The 18,989-nt window shown below is 39.6% G+C and overlaps 1 protein-coding gene across 1 annotated transcript in view; it reads right to left on the reverse strand.

Annotated features, from left to right (window-relative positions):
* The window catches only part of FRAS1 (Fraser extracellular matrix complex subunit 1), a gene marked incomplete at its 3' end in the record, with an annotated part of 442,801 nt that overhangs the window by 14,885 nt on the left and 408,927 nt on the right, over positions 1-18,989 (reverse strand). Inside the window, exons 60-67 of the mRNA XM_084232972.1 lie at positions 16,946-17,102; positions 14,567-14,767; positions 12,284-12,471; positions 11,008-11,283; positions 8,575-8,807; positions 5,963-6,123; positions 3,898-4,112; positions 29-179 (exon numbers count right to left, since the gene is read on the reverse strand). Of these exons, the coding sequence (XP_084089098.1) occupies positions 29-179; positions 3,898-4,112; positions 5,963-6,123; positions 8,575-8,807; positions 11,008-11,283; positions 12,284-12,471; positions 14,567-14,767; positions 16,946-17,102 (1,582 nt within the window). The remainder of the gene's footprint in view (positions 1-28; positions 180-3,897; positions 4,113-5,962; positions 6,124-8,574; positions 8,808-11,007; positions 11,284-12,283; positions 12,472-14,566; positions 14,768-16,945; positions 17,103-18,989) is intronic.

The following is an 18,989-nucleotide window of genomic DNA, read 5'->3' on the forward strand; positions in this document are numbered from 1 at the left end:
GGTAAGACTAGGATGTCCATGGGTATACCTGTTCTCCAAAGAACTGTGTCATAGAAGAAGGAAAATTCCATCTCAGTGTGGTGCTCCAAGGAGGCCCAGCCCCGGGGGGCCGTCACATAGATGTAGGACACGTAGAGAGGCACATGCACTGTCAGGAACGACTGGGCCGAGTCTCTCACCTGCCAAGCAAATGGTGGGCACAAGAGAGAATGATTTCTTTCCTGGGATGCAAAGCCATAGGTTCAGCACACCTCAGTTCAACTGTCACTCACACATTTGGTTTTACATTCAATACTTATTAGTCAAGTGCACATAACTGCACCAGCACCAGGTTAGGTGCTGTGTCCTCACTGGTGGGGAAAACCCCAAATCACTGCCCTTATGAAATCTGCAGTCTGGTAAAGGAGATCCAGACATTAAACAATAAAGTAGGTAGAGGATGATGGGATATGGCCAGGATGCTTCTTTTTTTTTTTTTTTTTTTTTTTTTGGAGATTTTTTTTTTTTCTTTTTTTTAATAGAGGCATGTTTGTTTATTTATTTATTTGTTTGTTTGTTTTTGTTTATACATGCACTGGGTACAGTCAGAAGCGCGGGAGGGTGAGAGAATTCACCAGAGCCAGAGCGGGGAGCAGAGCAGGCAGAAGGACCGAAGTACACTGCTCAGGGGAGCAGCGGGCGGCAGGAGAGGTCTGCGCGCCATGTGGGACCCTCCTCCGGTGGCTGGGGAGCAGCCGGGGATCGAACCGGCGCCGCAGAGGCTGCGGGCAGCTTCGCAACCCAGCGCTCAACCGCTGCGCCACCGGGGAGGCCCCAGGATGCTTCTTTAGAGAGGTTTATGGGATGGCTTTTCTGAGGATGTAATACTCAAATGGATTAAGGAGTTTCGTCTCCACAGTTCAACTGCTAGCAACTTTGCCTGCCATGTTTTAATTATTAATTATTAATTTTATTTTTGAATAAAAACAGAATAAAAAGTCTGGAAATACATGAATATGTACCAGCAACAAACACTTAAAAAGTGTGGTTATTTCAGAAAAGTAGAAATGGAGAAAACGTTTTCATATTTATATTTATATACAGCAAGTCCTCAAGTAACAATGTTTTGCTCAATGTTGTTTTGTTACAAGGTTGATAAGAAAAACAAAACATTGATTCCTGGGGCCCCGACTACTGCCTGAGAGGAATTTGCTTATTTCCCCATATCTGCATGGGTTTTTTCCAGGTACTTGGATTTCCTTCCACATCCTAAAGATGTGCAGGTAAGGTTTACGAGTGTGTCTCAATTGTCCCAGTGTGAGTGAGTGGGATGCGTGTGAGTGTGATCTGCAAGTGGAAGGGGGTCCTGCTCAGGGTGGGTGCCGGCCTCTGGTGCTGGGATAGGTTCTGGCCAATAGAGACTCTGAAGAGGAGTAAGTAGGTTGGAAAATAAATGAATGAATGAATAGAAAGGGTAGTTTGGTATTGCAGAGTTGGTGATATACTAGTGATCAGAGATGTGCCATAGGTACTTAACTCTTGTTTACCAATTACTGGCTGATTATTAAAATATCACAGTTATTCCTAAAGATGGACCTGGTAGATATGGGATCTGTCCCTTGCTGACCATATTTTCCAGTGACCTACAGGAAAGTCTGAATAACCCTAGTTGGGAAGATGACCAAGTGTGGATACTGGGGATGGCTGTGGGACTGACTTAGATGTTTTAGTGAGACTCACAACTCCTGTTTCAGGCAGGTTATGGGATTTTCATGTCAAATCCAAGAAACTTACAACAGAAAGCTCAGGGCTGCATCTATTCAGATAAGTTCACATTCACACAATGTTTTGTTAAAATAATTTGGAAGCAACATATATTTCCAAGACAGTATTTCCAAGGGAGTTTCTGCTATATTATTTGGCTCAGTTATTTCTATTTTACTATGCAATGAACAAAAACTGGATGATAAAATATGAGCAAAATTTTTTATGTGAAGCTATATCTATGTGTAAGGATAGGGAGTAGATTTATTCATTTAAAAATATGTTTTATATTGTTTCTCCATAAATATATTTTTTTATAACAACAAAAGTTTTAAAACAATTCTATTTTGTCTATATCGTTAACAAATTAAATAGTATCTTGGTAAAAGACTATAATATACTATGAAACTTACATTATTCTTTTGTTTGCAAATGTAATACAAAGCATCTTTGTGGGAAACTTAGGGAAAGACCAAATGCTTTATTAAAATTTATGATATCAAATCTTTCTTTTTCTAAGGTGATTTTTTTGCATCTAAAGTTGCCAGGGATTTAAAATCTGATGAAAAGTTTTCCAAGACACTCTACTAATTCCATATTCCTTGAACACCCCTTTCTGAAATATGTTTACTGTTTTCTTTAGAAAATTTCCATATCTTATATGACCCTTATTCCACATTCTGTCTCATTAATATGTATACTAAATACACTCGCCCTAGTCTTACAATTACTGATATTAGAACCTCAATAAATTATCTAGTTGACGAACACATTATAATTTTTCCTCTTCTGTTTCAATTTTTTAATCCCTGGCAATATGACCTGACTAATCTTAACCAATAAAAAAAAAATCAACACTGACAAATATTCACTACATATCTGCACTATGCTTTATTGGTGACAATTTCAGATGAGGTTCAGAAGTTATGTAACCTTCACATCTGCTGGTATTTAATATGGACAGGGAAGAGGGGGGCTTGGTTTTAAGTTCTATGTTCTTTCCAACAGTTGTTTCAACTATTTTCAAAGAAATAGTAACAATGAAATCTTCTGTGCATATATCCTTTCTGTGTTGATAATAAGGAATCCTAGTCTTTGAGAGTATTAAATATATTCTGAACAAAAATATGATTGAAGTAAAATCATGGAGAACAGAGCTTACTGACTTTTTGAGGAATCAGAGAAAGAACCACTTCGTTTTTCCTTTTTGAAATTGAATGTAGGTTATGCAACCACACAAACATAAAGAACACCTAAGAATGCCTTAAAATTCTGTTCAGTAGAGGGCAGTGGTGTACACAAAATGAGAGGCATCACAAAGAAAGTTAAACAAATTTTAATCAAAAAGACTTTCCTGGAATGATTATTCTAAGTCCCTCTACAAGTTCCCTCCTTTAGGGAGGTTAAATCTGATGTGCAATGAAAAACTAACATCTAATTTTTAGTTTATTGAGATAACTGCTAAAATTAGGGTCAAATCTGCTTTGAATTCATCTACTATGAGGATGCACTAATCTAGCCCTTTTGTAGAATTGCCCTCCTGTGACTCAGACTTCTTGATAAAAGATTCCCTATTGTTACTATAGTTTAATGACTATTTTAAAAGGTATTTGTTTTTGTGAAGATTGTCAGTTTGGGAGAGGTAAGAAATCACTGATTCAAACAATTATCTCTCCATAATGCCTAGGACGACAGTTCTCTACTTGTTTTCTAAAAGACTGGGTACCCTGCCTGCCTGCTGTTTTTAACTCATTTCCCTAGGTGGAGAAGAGCATATATCTACTTAGTAATAACCCTATCATCAAATGTAAATCTTTCTGGCTTTCCAAAATAAACCCAGAGGGAAAAACAGACATGCCTCTAGAAGTGAATACTAGATTTTTATACAAATAAATATGCAAGGCAGTCATTTTTTTCCACATTAATTTAAACACTTCTCACATTAATATTCTAATTGTTGATTTAGGACTTTTGAGGGCTCTCTCTAGTCACAATGCTGCTAAGGTCTCACTCAAGGGAATTATTAAGAAAGTGACTCCCTTGGTTGGTTCACTTAGCCATGGATGCAAAACGCTAACTGAAGTACTTCAGGAACAATGTTTCACACAATACCCAGGGGTAGGCAGTCCTCAGAGCAGCCCTTGGAGCACCCACCTGGAAGTCAGCAGTCACAGACCCCCCACAGACATCAATTAACTCGGTCATGTCATAATATGCATCAAAGGTCCAAACGCAGCTTTTCAGGTTCAGGTGTTTGTATAACTGGATGGTCTTTGACTCCCGCACACTGGAGTCAAACTGGAAGGGGCGGTCATAGCCAGGCCCCAGGGCAGTGCTGTCATAGACTGCATCGTCCAGGAACCCTGCCTCTGTGCAAGAGGGAAGGAACAAGAACAGTAATTCAGCCTGTGCATCTGTGCCTTGCTGGCTTCCCCGGTGCTGGGCAGGGAAAAGGGGTGAGTCCTTTTGACATCAAGAGAGCTTTCCCTCCATAGAGGGCCCCCACCGCACTCTTGAAAAGGCTAGGGGGGCCTGGTAACTGCCAGGTGTCACATGTTAAACCAGTTTAACCACTGGTTACAGACGCCTCTAAGGGGCTGCAGGAACCTGGCATACCTCAAATAAGAAAACATACTGAAACTTGGCATGTCACACCTGGAAAGTCTGGTTTATGCTTTACAATCAGTCCTTGAAGAGGGGGCTTTATGAGATGGGTAATCTGCTGAGGAATGATTATTTTGTTAAGAAGGATTTTAACAACAACAACAAAAAAAAACTGCTCTTATGGAAAGCCAACAAACAAACACTTCTGACTTCCAGCTTTCCCTCCTATGGCTTCTGAAATCTTAGGGAAAAAAAAATCCTAATTTTGTGTTAATGAGTAAATAGTTCACTAATGATGCTTGACTAAACCTCCCCTGCTACAGGCAAAAATTATTGGATCAAAGGCTGCCAAGCAAGTGAACTGTTCTAAATTAAGGGAGACCTTTCTGCGGCAGAGCTGAATACAGATATAATTTTAGAATGCGAGGGTTAAAATCTCTATAGTACTAAAAGCAACGACAGCATTCTGAAGAGCTGATGCCTTTCTTTAAATGTTTGACACCAACACCCAACCTGCTGGCCCACAAAGCCCCAGATCTTGATGAACATGTGTTGGATTTAATCGTGTTTAAGCGGGAAGAGGCACAGACTTTCAACCTGTAAACATAGTATGTTTCCTTCATTAGCTTGCATATGCGGGCCAATTAAACTTTTATGTGCAACTCAGTGATTTACAAATAATTTACACTCAACTAATTTCTACTGTATAAAGACCTTCACTACCCAAGTGATGCTGCTTAATGAATATGAAAGAGCATATGATTGCTTTCATATCTTCAAAAACACTGTTAAATGATTCACCAGTTACAAAGGGAGGAAATGCACATTTAATGTACACTTGCTGAGGTAGATAGAAATGGACAGGATTCTTTGTCAAGTAAAATGTCTGCTCTGGTGACTTGGAGATGTAGAGTCTCAGCTGCCAGCTCAGGTCTGTGTCCCTGCAGATGGCTGCAATGCCGGGTCACGCCATAGACCGTTGACAGGAAGGTCTGCCTGCTCTGGCTGGAAGTGGGTCAAGTCTGAAGGATGGCTCCCTGGCGACACAGTTGGTTGAGGCTCTGCTTGGCCACACTGCCATCTTACTTTCTGTCTTTCCCTTTAACAGGCATGGATCCCTAATAAACATCTTGCACCCAAACTCTATCTCTGCTCATGCTTCAAACAACTTAGCTTATAATCTCTAACATATATACTTTAGTTTTCCAAAATGGTGTGATAATAGGATTTTAGAGCATAGATCCAAACATATTCACTGCAGGAGAGGGAAAGAAATAAAATTTACTATGATGGGTGCTTTAAAAAAATATCCACACATTTAATCTTCACCTTGATGGGTAGCAATTGTTATCTTCAAGTTATACATAAGAAAACAGTGGCTCGGGGAAGTTACTTCTTTTCAGTTAAATAAGTAGTCGAATAAGGATCTGGATATAAGCCAGTTTGATTCCATTTACTTCTTTTTCTGAGCTGCCTATGTTTGGTCACTTGCTAAGGAAATCTACTAATCATGCAGATTTTGAGGACTGAAAAACATAGAGTTCATATAGCCACATCCCCGGAGGCCAGTGCCCGGGGCTGAATGGGAAAACTAGCATAGAAATTGTTCTCTCACCTGAGATGCCCCTCAAGTCATGGGTGGTGACGAGATTGGAGCAGACGTGCTGGTGTCTGTAGATGGACTCAGACAATAGAAAATGCAAGTTGTGCAGGGGCATGGTGGAGATAAGGGGCAGCATTCCATCCTGGTGTGGGATCTGCACTGAAATATGGATTCTAGGAGAAAAGGACACAAATACGTGTCTGATTGCATGCTATAGTTAATATGGTACAGTTCTTTCTCATAATGTAATTTGTCTGCACCAAAGATTTACCAACTTTTCTGAAGATTTCCATGTAGGATTCTATCCGTACTTGAGGTTATAGAGGCACATGTAGGATTGGTTACCCCTCAAGAAATCCTCTAGACTCAGAACTAATAGCAATGAAGAATTATAGATATTTTTTTCTATACAAGAAAAGTTAACATCACAACCGCAAATTACTTTAAAGCTTTTTTTAGGTTTAAAAGGAAGCTTTCTTTCCATGAGCTAAAGCTGAGTGACTGATACCGATGTTCCACTGCTCTGTACATTTTTTTAAAAGATTTATTTATTTATGCATAAAGAACTGCGGTGTAGGCCAGAGATGTAGGGGTGAGAGGAACTACCAGAGACAGAGTGGGGAGATAACAGGCAGATCTACTAAAACACACTGCTGAGGGGAGCAGTGGGTGAGACAGGAGAGGTCTGCTGCACCATGTGGGTAGCTCCCTGGCCAGGGATGGAACTCAGGCTGCAGTGGCTGCTGATTGCTTGATAGCACTGTGTCTTTAACCCCTGCACCACCAGGGAGGCCCTACTCTGTACAATTAACATCTGAGCAGGTTGAGTAGAGACAACACTCATATTTTCTTTAAGTATTTGTTTGTGCCAAAAAGACATCATTAAGCTCTTAAACTAATAAGGCCAAGATTCCTATCCAGGAAGCTTCTTAGAAATAATAATATCCTGGGGCCTCCCTTGTGGTTCAAGGGGTTAAGTCGCAGCACGATGAAGCTATCCACAGCCACTGTAGCACGAGTTCGATCAGCCAGGGAGCTACCCACAAGGTGCAGCAAACCTCTCCTGTGTTGCCTGCTGCTCCCCTCAGCAGTGTTTTTCAGTAGATCTGCCTGTTCTGCTCCCCACTCTGTTTCTGGTGAATCCTCTCACCACCACACCTCTGGCCTGTACCCCAATTCTTGTATGCATAAATAAATAAATCTTTAAAAAAAGAAATAATATCCCACTACTCATACTACATCTTTCCAACTCTCCCTTCTTGTTCCTATCCCTACAAGTTCTTTCAAAGACTCGTACAGGTCCTCACTGGCCTCAGTCTGCAGCATGCTCTTCCTTGATCTACATTCCTCAGCATGCAGGTGCCTTTGTACAGGAAATCTGTAACTTATTTATATTGGCTCTTATTTCTTGTATGTTTTCAGGCTCTGTTTATCTTGCCTTCCCACTATGAGGACAAGGACCATTTCCTTCACTTCTTTTGTTTCTTAAGAGCATGCAGTATATAATTCTAAATAAAATATGAGCTTAATAAATACTGGTTAAGACTGCAACACAGCAGAACTGTACTTAGGGTCTGCTTTTTTTCCATTGGACAAGTTTACATTTTCAGCATGCTTATTGAGGCTGCATTTTCAGTTATTATCGCTTGTGTCTTGGAGCTAAGACCCACATTTTAAAGTGGAATAGGACCTTGGAATATGAAGAGAGTGTCTCCTGCTAGGAAGGGTTAGGTAGTGCTTTGAACACATCTGTTTTTGCTCTTTAACCAAAATAAATTTCATTTTGTTAGGAAAAATAGAGGGATTTGCATATACTTGGTTCCATATTTAAATGTTTTATTTCCCTTGCAAATGAACCCCTTTCTCTGAATTCAGTTGCTCATAAAGGTCTACACATAAACACTATGGTGTGTGATGAATATACATAGCATACATGCATTCTTTTTTTGCTATGCAAAAACTAAACTAGCCATCTTTTATCAAGCTCATGGTGGCTCACGAAGAAATAAAAGCACATCTGTCCAGTGACTTATGGTTTACACAGTGTTATTAGTCATTTGTTTACCAGATATTTAACAAATCCCTCTCAGATGTCAAGAAGCACCTTACTAGAAGAATGCAAAATAACAATCATGGTGCCTGCTCTCACCATCCACTGTGGGGAGAGGGAAAGAATGAGTGATGATGATGCTCAGAGAGATGTATACATGAGTGCCAAAGGAGTTGGAAGGAGTTTCCAAATTTAAATTAGGGAAGAGATGGACAATCACTAGAAGAGGTGCCATGGGTTTTTCTACAAAGAGTGGAGGGAGCCAAGGGAGAGAGTTGGGGATGGCAATAGCAGCAGGGCAGAGTCATGCACCCTAAAAGAGTTTGAAGCCCTGGAGAAGTTATACATGATTCTATGTGGATAGATAGAATAGCAGGTAAAAATGACAAGGTGAGGGAAATGAGGCTAGGAAGTTAGGCATGAGACCTTTTAAGAATTTAAACTTTTTATGCGTTCATCATCGCTATTCTTAATTTGTAAAGCATCACTCTTTGTTATGTCTCACCTAGAAAACACAGGAAGGACAGCTTGAGATTTATTCCTCTTCTCATTGTGGAAGGTATCACCTACTGACCTGTTTGGATGCTCCTTGTGTTTGACATCCAGGTATTTCAAGGTTGCGATGAAGGACTGAGCCTGGAAGCCTCTTGCTGTCCCAGCCACCACTGGGGTGTGACAGATAGCACTGTCTGTACCAATGGTAACTATGTTGCTCCTTAAAGGTGTTCCCACATGGCCCACCTTGTCCACAGCCTTTGCCACACAACGCACATGGAATCTCCGGCTGAAGTAAATACTATCTAGGACCTATCAGGAAAAATAAAGAATCTCAGAAATGTATATACTATTTAAACATCTGCTCCTTACTATATATCTTTTGGGTGATATGATAATACAAGTTCCTACTCCATGGTAGTTTATGAAGATCACCCATCCATTCATCCATCCGTCCATCCCAGAGTATTAATTTTCCAAGAAAAGCAAGGCAACTAGGGACAGAGCAGTGAGTACTTAGAGCCTAAGGTGGTCAGCAAGACAAAGACCCAGTAGACACACATGGCTCAAGAACCCAGAGATAACTAGTTACCAGTGACAGTAATGCTCTTTTTATATATTAGGTTCAACATAAGGACCACCCAATTAGTTTCTAGTTAAGACTGGTCGGCCTTCAAGTCACTTTTGCTGAGGGCATGGTGTCAGGATACAGATAAGAGATGCTTCCTTCCCAGGAATTCTTATTTCTCTTTCCTTCCTACTGTTATTCCCATCTCCAGCCCCACCTAATGACCCCACATGCTGCAAGAGTTACAGTAACATACCAGTTTGAAGGTGAGACATTTGTCTTAACACCTACTAGCCTTTGTAGGTCTTTTTATAGATACTTCCATGTTCCCAGACATACTGAAGCCATAAGAGCTCTTAACTCAATCTATGCAGAGGCAATAAGGGTCACCCAGACTCTAGATTATGTGTGCACACACATAGGGAAGTACTTAAAAAGAAAAACTAATTAGTAGTTGTGTGTGCCATAGACCTCCCACAAAGCAATCACACAAATTTATAAATTCTACCCATGAAAACAGTTTTCATTGAAGTCCATTAAAAATTAAAGAAGATTTTCCATTAAATTTTTTTAATTAGCTGCCAATGTTTTATTTATTTATAAATGTGCTTAGTTCAGAAGGGATTTGAGACATCTTACGAAAATGCATACAATACAATAGTTTAAATAAACAGTTGAAGAGATAAAGCAATGGAAAATGAGTAAAGAGAGTTAATCAACAATTCTCTGCAAGAAGAAAACCTGAAATGTAAAATATTGTTATAAATTTGGTACTTGGTAAAAATGTACCAAACATTCATTATTGTATCATGGATTTGTGGAATGGAGAATGAAATACTTATGAAATAATAAGTCACTAAGTCTTGCCATTAAAAGTTTTTAGTACTATAGAAGAGAATTTAAATTTGCACTAGGTTATGTTGCAAAAGAATTGATCTTCTGGTCTTTCTAGACAAACAGTGCCAATGATAATTGGCAGGAGTGACCCTGATTTATCATATACTCCCATCTTTGACTAACAGCTTTCTTCCACTGTTATACCATTCAAGTGAAGTACTTACTGAAGTGAGAATAAGCTGCAGGTTGAAATGGAAAAATCTAGAGAGGTTTTTATGGAAATCTTTGATTTCCAAAATTAAGTGAACCAAATTCAATCAGACATCGTCGAGAGCGTACCATATGCCAGATATTATGCTAAGCCTGACTCTCAAATTTCTTTCAGTTCTCTCTCTGAAGAGAACCAGCTTTACTGGTGCAGTGAGTAAGGTCACCATAGCGGACTGGTTCCTGAGTTGGAAAAACCATCACACTTGTTGCTTTCTGATGGTGGCAGAAGTGAGGGTCAGGTACCCCAGCTCTTTGAGAACAGCAAGAGCACAGTGATCTTTTCAGGTCCTCTCACAGGGCTTTGTAAGATGTGGAGAACTCAATGAACACACTGGACTTTTGTTTAATACCGGTTCCTACCCTGTGCCATCAGTGTGCTGGCCACTTCGGGATAAACAAACGTGGTAGAGCCCTTGGTCCATGTCCCTAAGGACTTTCCATCCTTCTATTTAGTGAATGGTTGAAGAGATGTGAAAAGAAAATGTTAATTACACCTACCTGAAATCTCTGTCTTATTTTACCATTTACAGATCACTTTTATATATGATTTGTTAACGAACTTGTCAAATGGAGGAAACTGAGACTCAGAGAGGTTGAGAAAATTCTTAACATCACAGTTAAAAACTGTTACAAGCCGTGTAAGCAGGTTATTTGACCACTAGCTTAGTTCTTTTTCAGCCATATTACTTTTCCTTAGATATAAGAATAAAAAGATGATGTGTGTACTTTTGAACCTACTTATTTATTTATTTTATTCCAACTGCCATGCAGGGTCTGAGTAACTAAGAGAAATGCCAGTTCTTTCCTTCCACAGCCAGGCCCAGATCCCAGACCTACCATGTGGTTGACACTGGTGAATGGTGTGTTGTCAGTGATGGTCTCAAAGGGAGACCGGGCCCCATTACCATCGGTGGGGGCAGCCACTTCCCAGCTGAACTGTACGGATGTCTGGTTGATGCCAGCCTCGCTGCAGCGCTCCTTCATGACGGCATACTTGGGGAAATGAGGGTCACAGGGGGTGACGCAGACCAGCGGGTAGCCTGGGGAGGGGGATTTCTTGACTCCTTCCTTGGTAACCTCTTCCACATGGTCATAGTCAGCAAGTGTGACAATCTGCAAAGGAGCAACAAAGACAAGCCCAGGGTTGGTAATGGGAAGATCAGAGAACTAAGGTTCTCCTCCTCAGAGATCCACAAGATCATTCATCTTCTAGAGATTCTTGAAAATATAACAGCAACTTTTATAATGCTTTGCTAGGCATCCCTAAAAGACACTACAGCTCTTCAGGTGTGGAGAAGAAACTGAGCTAAAAGTTTTATTATCTTATTAATTGCATACTTAAATCAGAGTTCTTATCACTCATGTGAAAACTGTTAATGTACACAGAAGCATATTTGACAAATCAGAGTAAATAAAGGTTGTGTTTTTCTCATATGGTAAATAAGACATGTTTTCATATGATCCTTCTACTATATGAGATCAGTCAAGGGAGGTTAGAAGACATTTTGACTGCTTTGTAATTATGGGTTAAAATTCTCTTGGCAACTTCTAAGTCTTTTCCTCCTAATTGTAAAGTCAGTGCATTCATTCTACTCCAAGTTGGGAAACAAGTATCTAGAGATACTTCTATGCATGTATTGAATATGTAGGATGATATATAGGGGTAGTATTGCTGTTTTTAAAAACTATTTAGGTCTTACCAGAGAAATGAGAAGCTCAATCATATTGTAGTTTCTGCTTTCATCAGACTAAGGTGACAACATGGTTTGGTCTCACTCTTATGTCAGAACAGGATTTCTCACCTATGACACTATTGACATTTGTGCCAAATAAATCCTCTATACATTGTAGGATGATTACCAGCATGCTGGGCTTCTACCCACTACATATTAATAGCATCCTATGTGATAGTTTTGACAACCAAAAAAAAGTCAACCAGATATTATCAAATGTCCCCTGCAGGTGGCAGGGGTGCAGGCCGTGAGAGGGGACAAGATCAACCCTGGTTAAGAACCAGTGTTAGGACATCAAAAAATTTCAGCATTGAATGCCCTGCTTCTCTCCAGTTCTTATCTACTGTTCACACAATGGTCACTTAGGTCAAACAACTCACAATGGGTGGTGCTGGCAGGATGAGACTTCCAGCTGCCTCCTGGTCTAGAATTGTCACTGTGGCTGTAGTCACATCGCCAAGAATTGCTTCCACTGGGTCATCCGGGCCAAGGACGATGGAGAAAGACTCATGCCATTCCCGGTCTTCATTAGACAAGATCTCGACTTTAAAAAAGATATGATCCACACCTTTGTCAAGGAGAGAACAAAAGGAGACAAAGGTCCTCATTAGGTGACCTACCCAAGACAGTGCAGATTGCCACTACTCATTGCCATGAGACTCCATGTTAAAATATGCCCTTTCCTTTAGAGGTTTCTATAAATGCTGTGGCTGCTAATCACTTTAGCCCCTTCTCAAATGAGGAATCTGTTTTATAGACCAAATTCTACCTGTGGTAATGCTCTGTATTGCAGATTTACTATTCAATACCCTATGAGGATTAATGGCCCCTGCCTGACACTAGCTGGCAGTAATAAAAATCTATGGTCCAAAATATATTCCATCCTGGTTATGAGTTTCTTTGCTTAATTCTTCTTTCCCCTTTATACTTAAGCCTGAGCTTCTGTGTGGTGGTGGGCACCTGCACACAGATACACTTTCAAATTTGTCTCCTGAGAAGCACTAGCTCAAAGGCAGAGCAGTCTCTTCGAAAACAAAAACAAGAACAGAAAATGACAATGGGAAAGCTTGGGGCAGAGAAGAAGGGGCTGTAGACACAATGATTCTCTGATGGTGCAAATACCTGTGGCAGTAGTTATGGTTCCCTCCTCCCCTCCTACAGACACCTGTGCTAGTTACTTCTAAGACCTACATTTCCCAGATGCTTATACAGAAAGGGAAAAAATACAGACATTTGAAGAGAGGTCCTTGTACAGATTGTGGAGTAAGGGCAACTACCTTCCCAGCAAACACCAATCAGACACACATGGGGTGGAATCAAAAGTCCTTAAAAGTCCCAGTGGGGTGACAGAGACATACAAAGATGCCCCTCATTTCTGTAGGAGACATTTTCTCCTACAACTTGCCAAGTTATCTCTGAAGAAGGCTTCTAGCACTGTATCTTACTTCTGTCTACATCACAAGTGGTTCTTGGATTTATACTAGCCTTTTCAACTTCTATTGCTCCAAGAAGTTCTGTGAAGAAACCTAGAATATAATTCAACCCTTTCCTTATATCACTCCTCCTGTTAAAGTAATATATCAGGCAGTCGAAGTGGTAATTATGGCCTAAATCTCATAACCTTTCCATGAATCATGTCTGGAGCTAAGATAAACCATATTTTGGACACTCTACCACCTTACTCCTGTCTCCTTTTAGATGTTAAACCATTTGAGCACAGAGATCATGCCCCCTGGATTTAGAAATCCCTGAAAGGCCCAGCATAGGGCTTTATACCAGCGTTTGTTGAATAATAGCAACCAGAGAAGTATTTTTTTTAAAAACTGAATTCTGCTATTACCCAACCAAATCACAGGCTAACAATAATAACAAATCCAAAATGCTCAGGTTGTTCTGTAGTAAGGGACTATTTTTTCTTTTCCATACAATTTTTTTTAAAGGTTTATTTATTTATGCATACGGGAGCTGAGGCACAGGCCAGAGATGTGGGGGGTGAGAAGATTCACCAGAGACAGTGGGGAACAGAACAGGCGAACTGACTGAAGTACACTGCTTTGGGGAGCAGTGGGCGAGAGAGGAAAGGTCTGCCTCGCCATGTGGGTTGCTTTCTGGCTGGCCGGGGATCAAACTCGTGCTGCTGAGGCTGCAGACTGCTTCATAGTGTGGTGCTTAAGCCCTTGTGCCACCAGGGAGGCTCGACCACACAATTTTTATAATTAAAAATTTTAAAGATTCTGGGCCTCCCCGGTGGCGCAGCAGTTGAGTGCTGGGTTGCGAAGCTGCCTGCAGCCTCTGCAGCGCTGGTTCGATCCCCGGCCACCGGGCAAGAGTCCCACATGGCGCGTAGACCTCTCCTGCTGCCCACTGCTCCCCAAAGCAGTGTACTTCAGTCAGTTCGCCTGTTCTGCTCTCTGCTCTGGCTCTGGTGAATTCTCTAACCTTCCCGAAACTCTGACTGTTGTGCCCAGTGCTTGTATAAATAAATAAATTAATCTTTAAAAAAATTTTTAAAGATTCTGACAATCTAAAATGTGTGTTAGTACATAGTTTATGTTGTTGTAACTATTGTTTTCCTCTTTGATTTTGTTCATTCCTTTCTTTCAGTTTAAGATATCTGCTTCTCTATTAAGTCAAACCCACAGATTGGGACTGGAATTCATTACCAGGACTGAACTTCAAGACTCGGCTCTTTGGGTAATAATCCACACCAGACTGGGCAGACCCATCCCTTGTGCTACAGCGAATCTTGGACGTCCTGTTCTGATCCCCTCTGCGGATGACTTTGATATTCAGGATAGCCATGGCATCTGGCCCCGAAGGTTCTCGAACTTGGTAGGCAGATTCTTCAAACTCTATGGTTGGTGCTAAGGAATCAAGGTTAAGAAAATAAGAATAAATTAGACTAGTTGAAAGGATTCAGACTCATGATCTTAGAATGACAGGAAGTAATTTTTCACATTAGTTAACAGTCCCAGGCAAAATAGCACATCATAAAAGCTTGAAAAAAAGGGAATTTATTTGTAGGAGTTGTTTTTCATTAAAAACATACAGTGAAGGAGCTATTTGTATGCACTTTGAAATGCATGATGTCTAAATTTCCATTTGGGCATTACAGAATGTTCTTAAATTTGCAGGACTTACCAAGGGTTCAGTAAATATCTATTGATATGAATTGACTGCTTATAGGAATCAACTCCTTTTTCCTTTATAAAATATGAATTTCTAAAATTTATATTATATACTATTTACATTTAGCAAATCCATCTGTCATCTCTGGACCTCTGGATCCTCCCTTTTGGAGGATCCACTCTCTCTTCTTAGCTTTTTCTAGCTTTTCACAGGTTATATAGTTAAGAATGAATAGTTTAACTGACTGACTACAATGATAAATCAGAAACACAAGACTTCCTAACACAATCTGGTTTGAGGTACTAGTCTCATTGTTAGGATATGATGAATACAATATAATGATTTTTTACAAAAAGACCAATTCTGCCTTCTTTTATATTATATTCTCATTGGGAAGGATGAGGCAGTAGTGTTAAAGTGAGATAAAGATGGGAAAATTGAGAGCAGTACATATTTTCTATTATTAAACTATATTATAGAATTCTGCAGAAATTTCTAGAGACTCTATGTTCATTCCTCTCTTTCCTTCTCCAAGAGTCAATTCTTTCTAATTATAGAAGATAAGCCTCATTTGAGCTGTGTAGTTTTCAATAAGAGTAGTCTATAAGACTTAGCTTCCCTGCCTTAACATAGTATGAATTTGTTCTTTCTCTGTCTCAATTTTTTGACTGGGAGAGATTCACCTCAGGATTCAAAATTTAAGTCTGCTTGAGTAAATGACTAATTCAACTTCAAGGCTGGCTTTTCTTGTTTTACCCAACATCCAAGTTAGTCCCTGATTTTATATCAGAAACTCAAGAGTCTTCCTGACTCTTCTGCATATCTTAGAATCTGATGAAATAAGGTTTCACACTCAGTTTTAGGGCTTCTAGCTGTGTAACTAAGAGCTCAAATTACATAACTTTGTTGAGGCTCAATTTATTCACCTATAATATTATGCATAATAGCTACTTCAAGGGGTTACTTTCAGGATTAAAAGAAATAATGCAACATGTTTATCATTGTTCTTGGTAGACAGCAAATATTTAATAAAATAGTGATTACTATTTGCAATATAATTATCCACGCACTCATTAAAATATCCACTTTAACAAAAAAAATTATGTCCCAATTTGAAACAAATTTTGTTTTTCCTGGTGCCTGGGTCACTCTTAGCCCACACCTGCCTACAGAATTTTTTTTTAAAGATTTACTTTTATATATTTATGCATATAAGAACTGGAGAGTAGGTCAGAGGTGTGTGTGTGTGAGAGAATTCACCAGAGACAGAGTGGGGAGCAGAACAAGCAGATCTACTGAAAAACCCTGCTGAGGGGAATAGTGGGTGAGACGGGAGAGGTCTGCTGTGCCATGGGGGATAGCTCCCTGGCTGGAGATCAAACTTGAGTTGTAAAGGCTGCCGATAGCTTCATAGTGCTTAACCCCTTGTGCCACCAGGGAAGCCCAGTGGCTACAGAATGTAAGTCATTTTCTAGGTTAGTAGATCAAATCAAAGAGAAGAAAACTGATAAACTAGACTTTTTTTTCTGGAAGGAGTAACACTGAAATCAGTTTACTGGATTTAGCTGATTCTGATCATATTTCCAATCCCACTCTTGAACTGCAGTGACTTATATAGTTTTATTCACTGGCTGGCTGAGCATCTCTGTTCTAGTTTTTAATCATACTCACTATCTCTTGGCAATGTGGCAAGGAATAATGAAATTAAAAACACCTATAAACTTCTTGGAATTCTAGAGGGAGTGATCATTTGCTGACAAAATTTTATAAGTAATTTGAAACTGTCATCAGCAGACACTTTCATAATAGTACTTTCATTTATTAACCCCCTCCATAATTAATTACATTATTAGTAAAACATCAGTTCACATTTTATCACCCTGAGAGTAAGTAAAGGCAATGTCTTCTGTTACCATCTTCATCATTGGTTATTGTGATGGTAGCCATATTATTCTTTCCAACTCTGGCTCCACTCCAGTGGTTTCCAAGAGGATGGCCAAGGTAGACCTTGAACTGTTCCTCAGGCTCAAAGATGGAGTCGTCATGGATAGAGACAGTACAGTTCTTCATCTAGGGACAATGGCACAGGATAGATTAAAATTTACAACAGTGTATTTGTTTTCCTAGAAAATTATTTTCTTCTTTGCAACATCAAAGAGTCAACACAATTCAAAAAGATTCAAAGTTTCACTTATAAAATATGACATTAAAATCTATAATAGTTTCTGCCTCAGTAATATTTAGAACAGTCCAAACATTGTGAATTGTTGGTTATAGTTGTGAAAAACAAGAGTTATAAAACCCACAAAGATAAACCTATAGATTATTTGCATGCTTTCCCACATTTTGCCCAAGCAGATCTATATATTTGCACACATTTTGAGAGGCAGATTTCTGTTGGTGGGGGTTTAATATATTGATTACACTTTCAGGAGAGCTGAATGATGTTCCTTCACCTTTGTCAAAACTGAATAGTCTTACACTGAACTCACAAAAGCTTTTCCTGTTAGGGTAAAGACACCTTTAAATGCTGCAGAGCTCTCAAATCCGCTGCCAAATAGTGTCACATCAGAAAATTGCTGACTATTGAATATCTGAAAACAGTCTAAATCCCTCTTAGATGGAAAAAAATCAAATGTCTCCCAAACCAAATACTCTCTACTGAGAATTGTATTATTGAAAAAAAATTGAATTAGGTCACAATATTTACATGACAGAGCAGCCTCAATAATACAGCCATGTGATACGAGGGGATTATTTTCAGTTGTACCATTTTAACAATACTACCATATTGCAAGGATATATTGGCATAGAGTAGTGTCACTCTCACTTCCTAGGTCATGCTGAATGGCAGGAAAATATTCCTGTGAACATTCATATGTGGCTACTACATCTTTCTTATAATAAGAATTTCTTTTTTTCCCCCAAAGATTTATTTATTTATACATACAAGAACTGGGGTACAGGCCAGAGTGTGGGTGGTGAGAGGATTTACCAGAGACAGAGTGGGGAACAGAACGGGCATATTGACTGGAATTCACTGCTGAGGGGAGCAGCGGGCGAGTCAGGAGAGGTCTCCTGCACCCTGTGGGTAGCTGCCTGGCCAGGGATTGAACTCATGCTGCAGTAGTGTCTCAGCTTCATAGGCTGTGTTTTTATTTATTTATTTATTTATTTATTTATTTATTTATTTATTTTTTATTTAAATAATAAATTTTATTTTTATATTCCCCATACAATTGCAATCCCCCCCATTCTGACCCCAATCCCTCCCATCCCACCCCCACCCCCCCAAAAGTGTCTCTGGTTCATAGTTTTTTGTTGATTTTGATTTTCACTTTCTTATAGTTATTCATTTTCCTGGTCCCTTATTTAAGTTTTCTAGATTCCTGCTATGAGTGAGACCATCCGGTATTTTTCTTTTTCTTTTTGGCTTATTTCGCTGAGCATGATCCCTTCCAGCGCCATCCATGTTGCTGCAAATTGCATGTGTTTATCTTTTTTGAATGCTGAGTAATATTCCATGGTATATATGTACCACATCTTCTTGATCCAGTCATCTATTTTTGGGCATTTGGGTTGTTTCCAAAGCTTAGCTATTGTAAATAGTGCTGCTATAATCATAGGGGTGCAGGTGTTCTTTGGAATTGATGTTTCTGTGTCCTTTGGGTAAATACCTAGGAGTGGAATTGCTGGATCATATGGAAGCTCTATGGTTAGTAGGTCCAGAAATCTCCACACAGCTCTCCATAGTGGTTGGACCAGTTTGCACTCCCACCAACAGTGCAGGAGAGTTCCTTTTTCTCCACACCCTTGCATAGGCTGTGTTTTAATGCCTTGTGCCACTAGGAGGCCCCATAATATGAATTTCTTTATGGAAGGTATGCATTTAGTAGCAACTCCTTAGAATATCTTTCAAAAAAGACATTTTAGTGAATGACAAGTTTTAAAGACATA

The sequence above is a fragment of the Talpa europaea genome (genome assembly GCF_964194135.1).
Source record: "Talpa europaea genome assembly, chromosome: 5".
Lineage (NCBI taxonomy): Eukaryota > Metazoa > Chordata > Mammalia > Eulipotyphla > Talpidae > Talpa > Talpa europaea.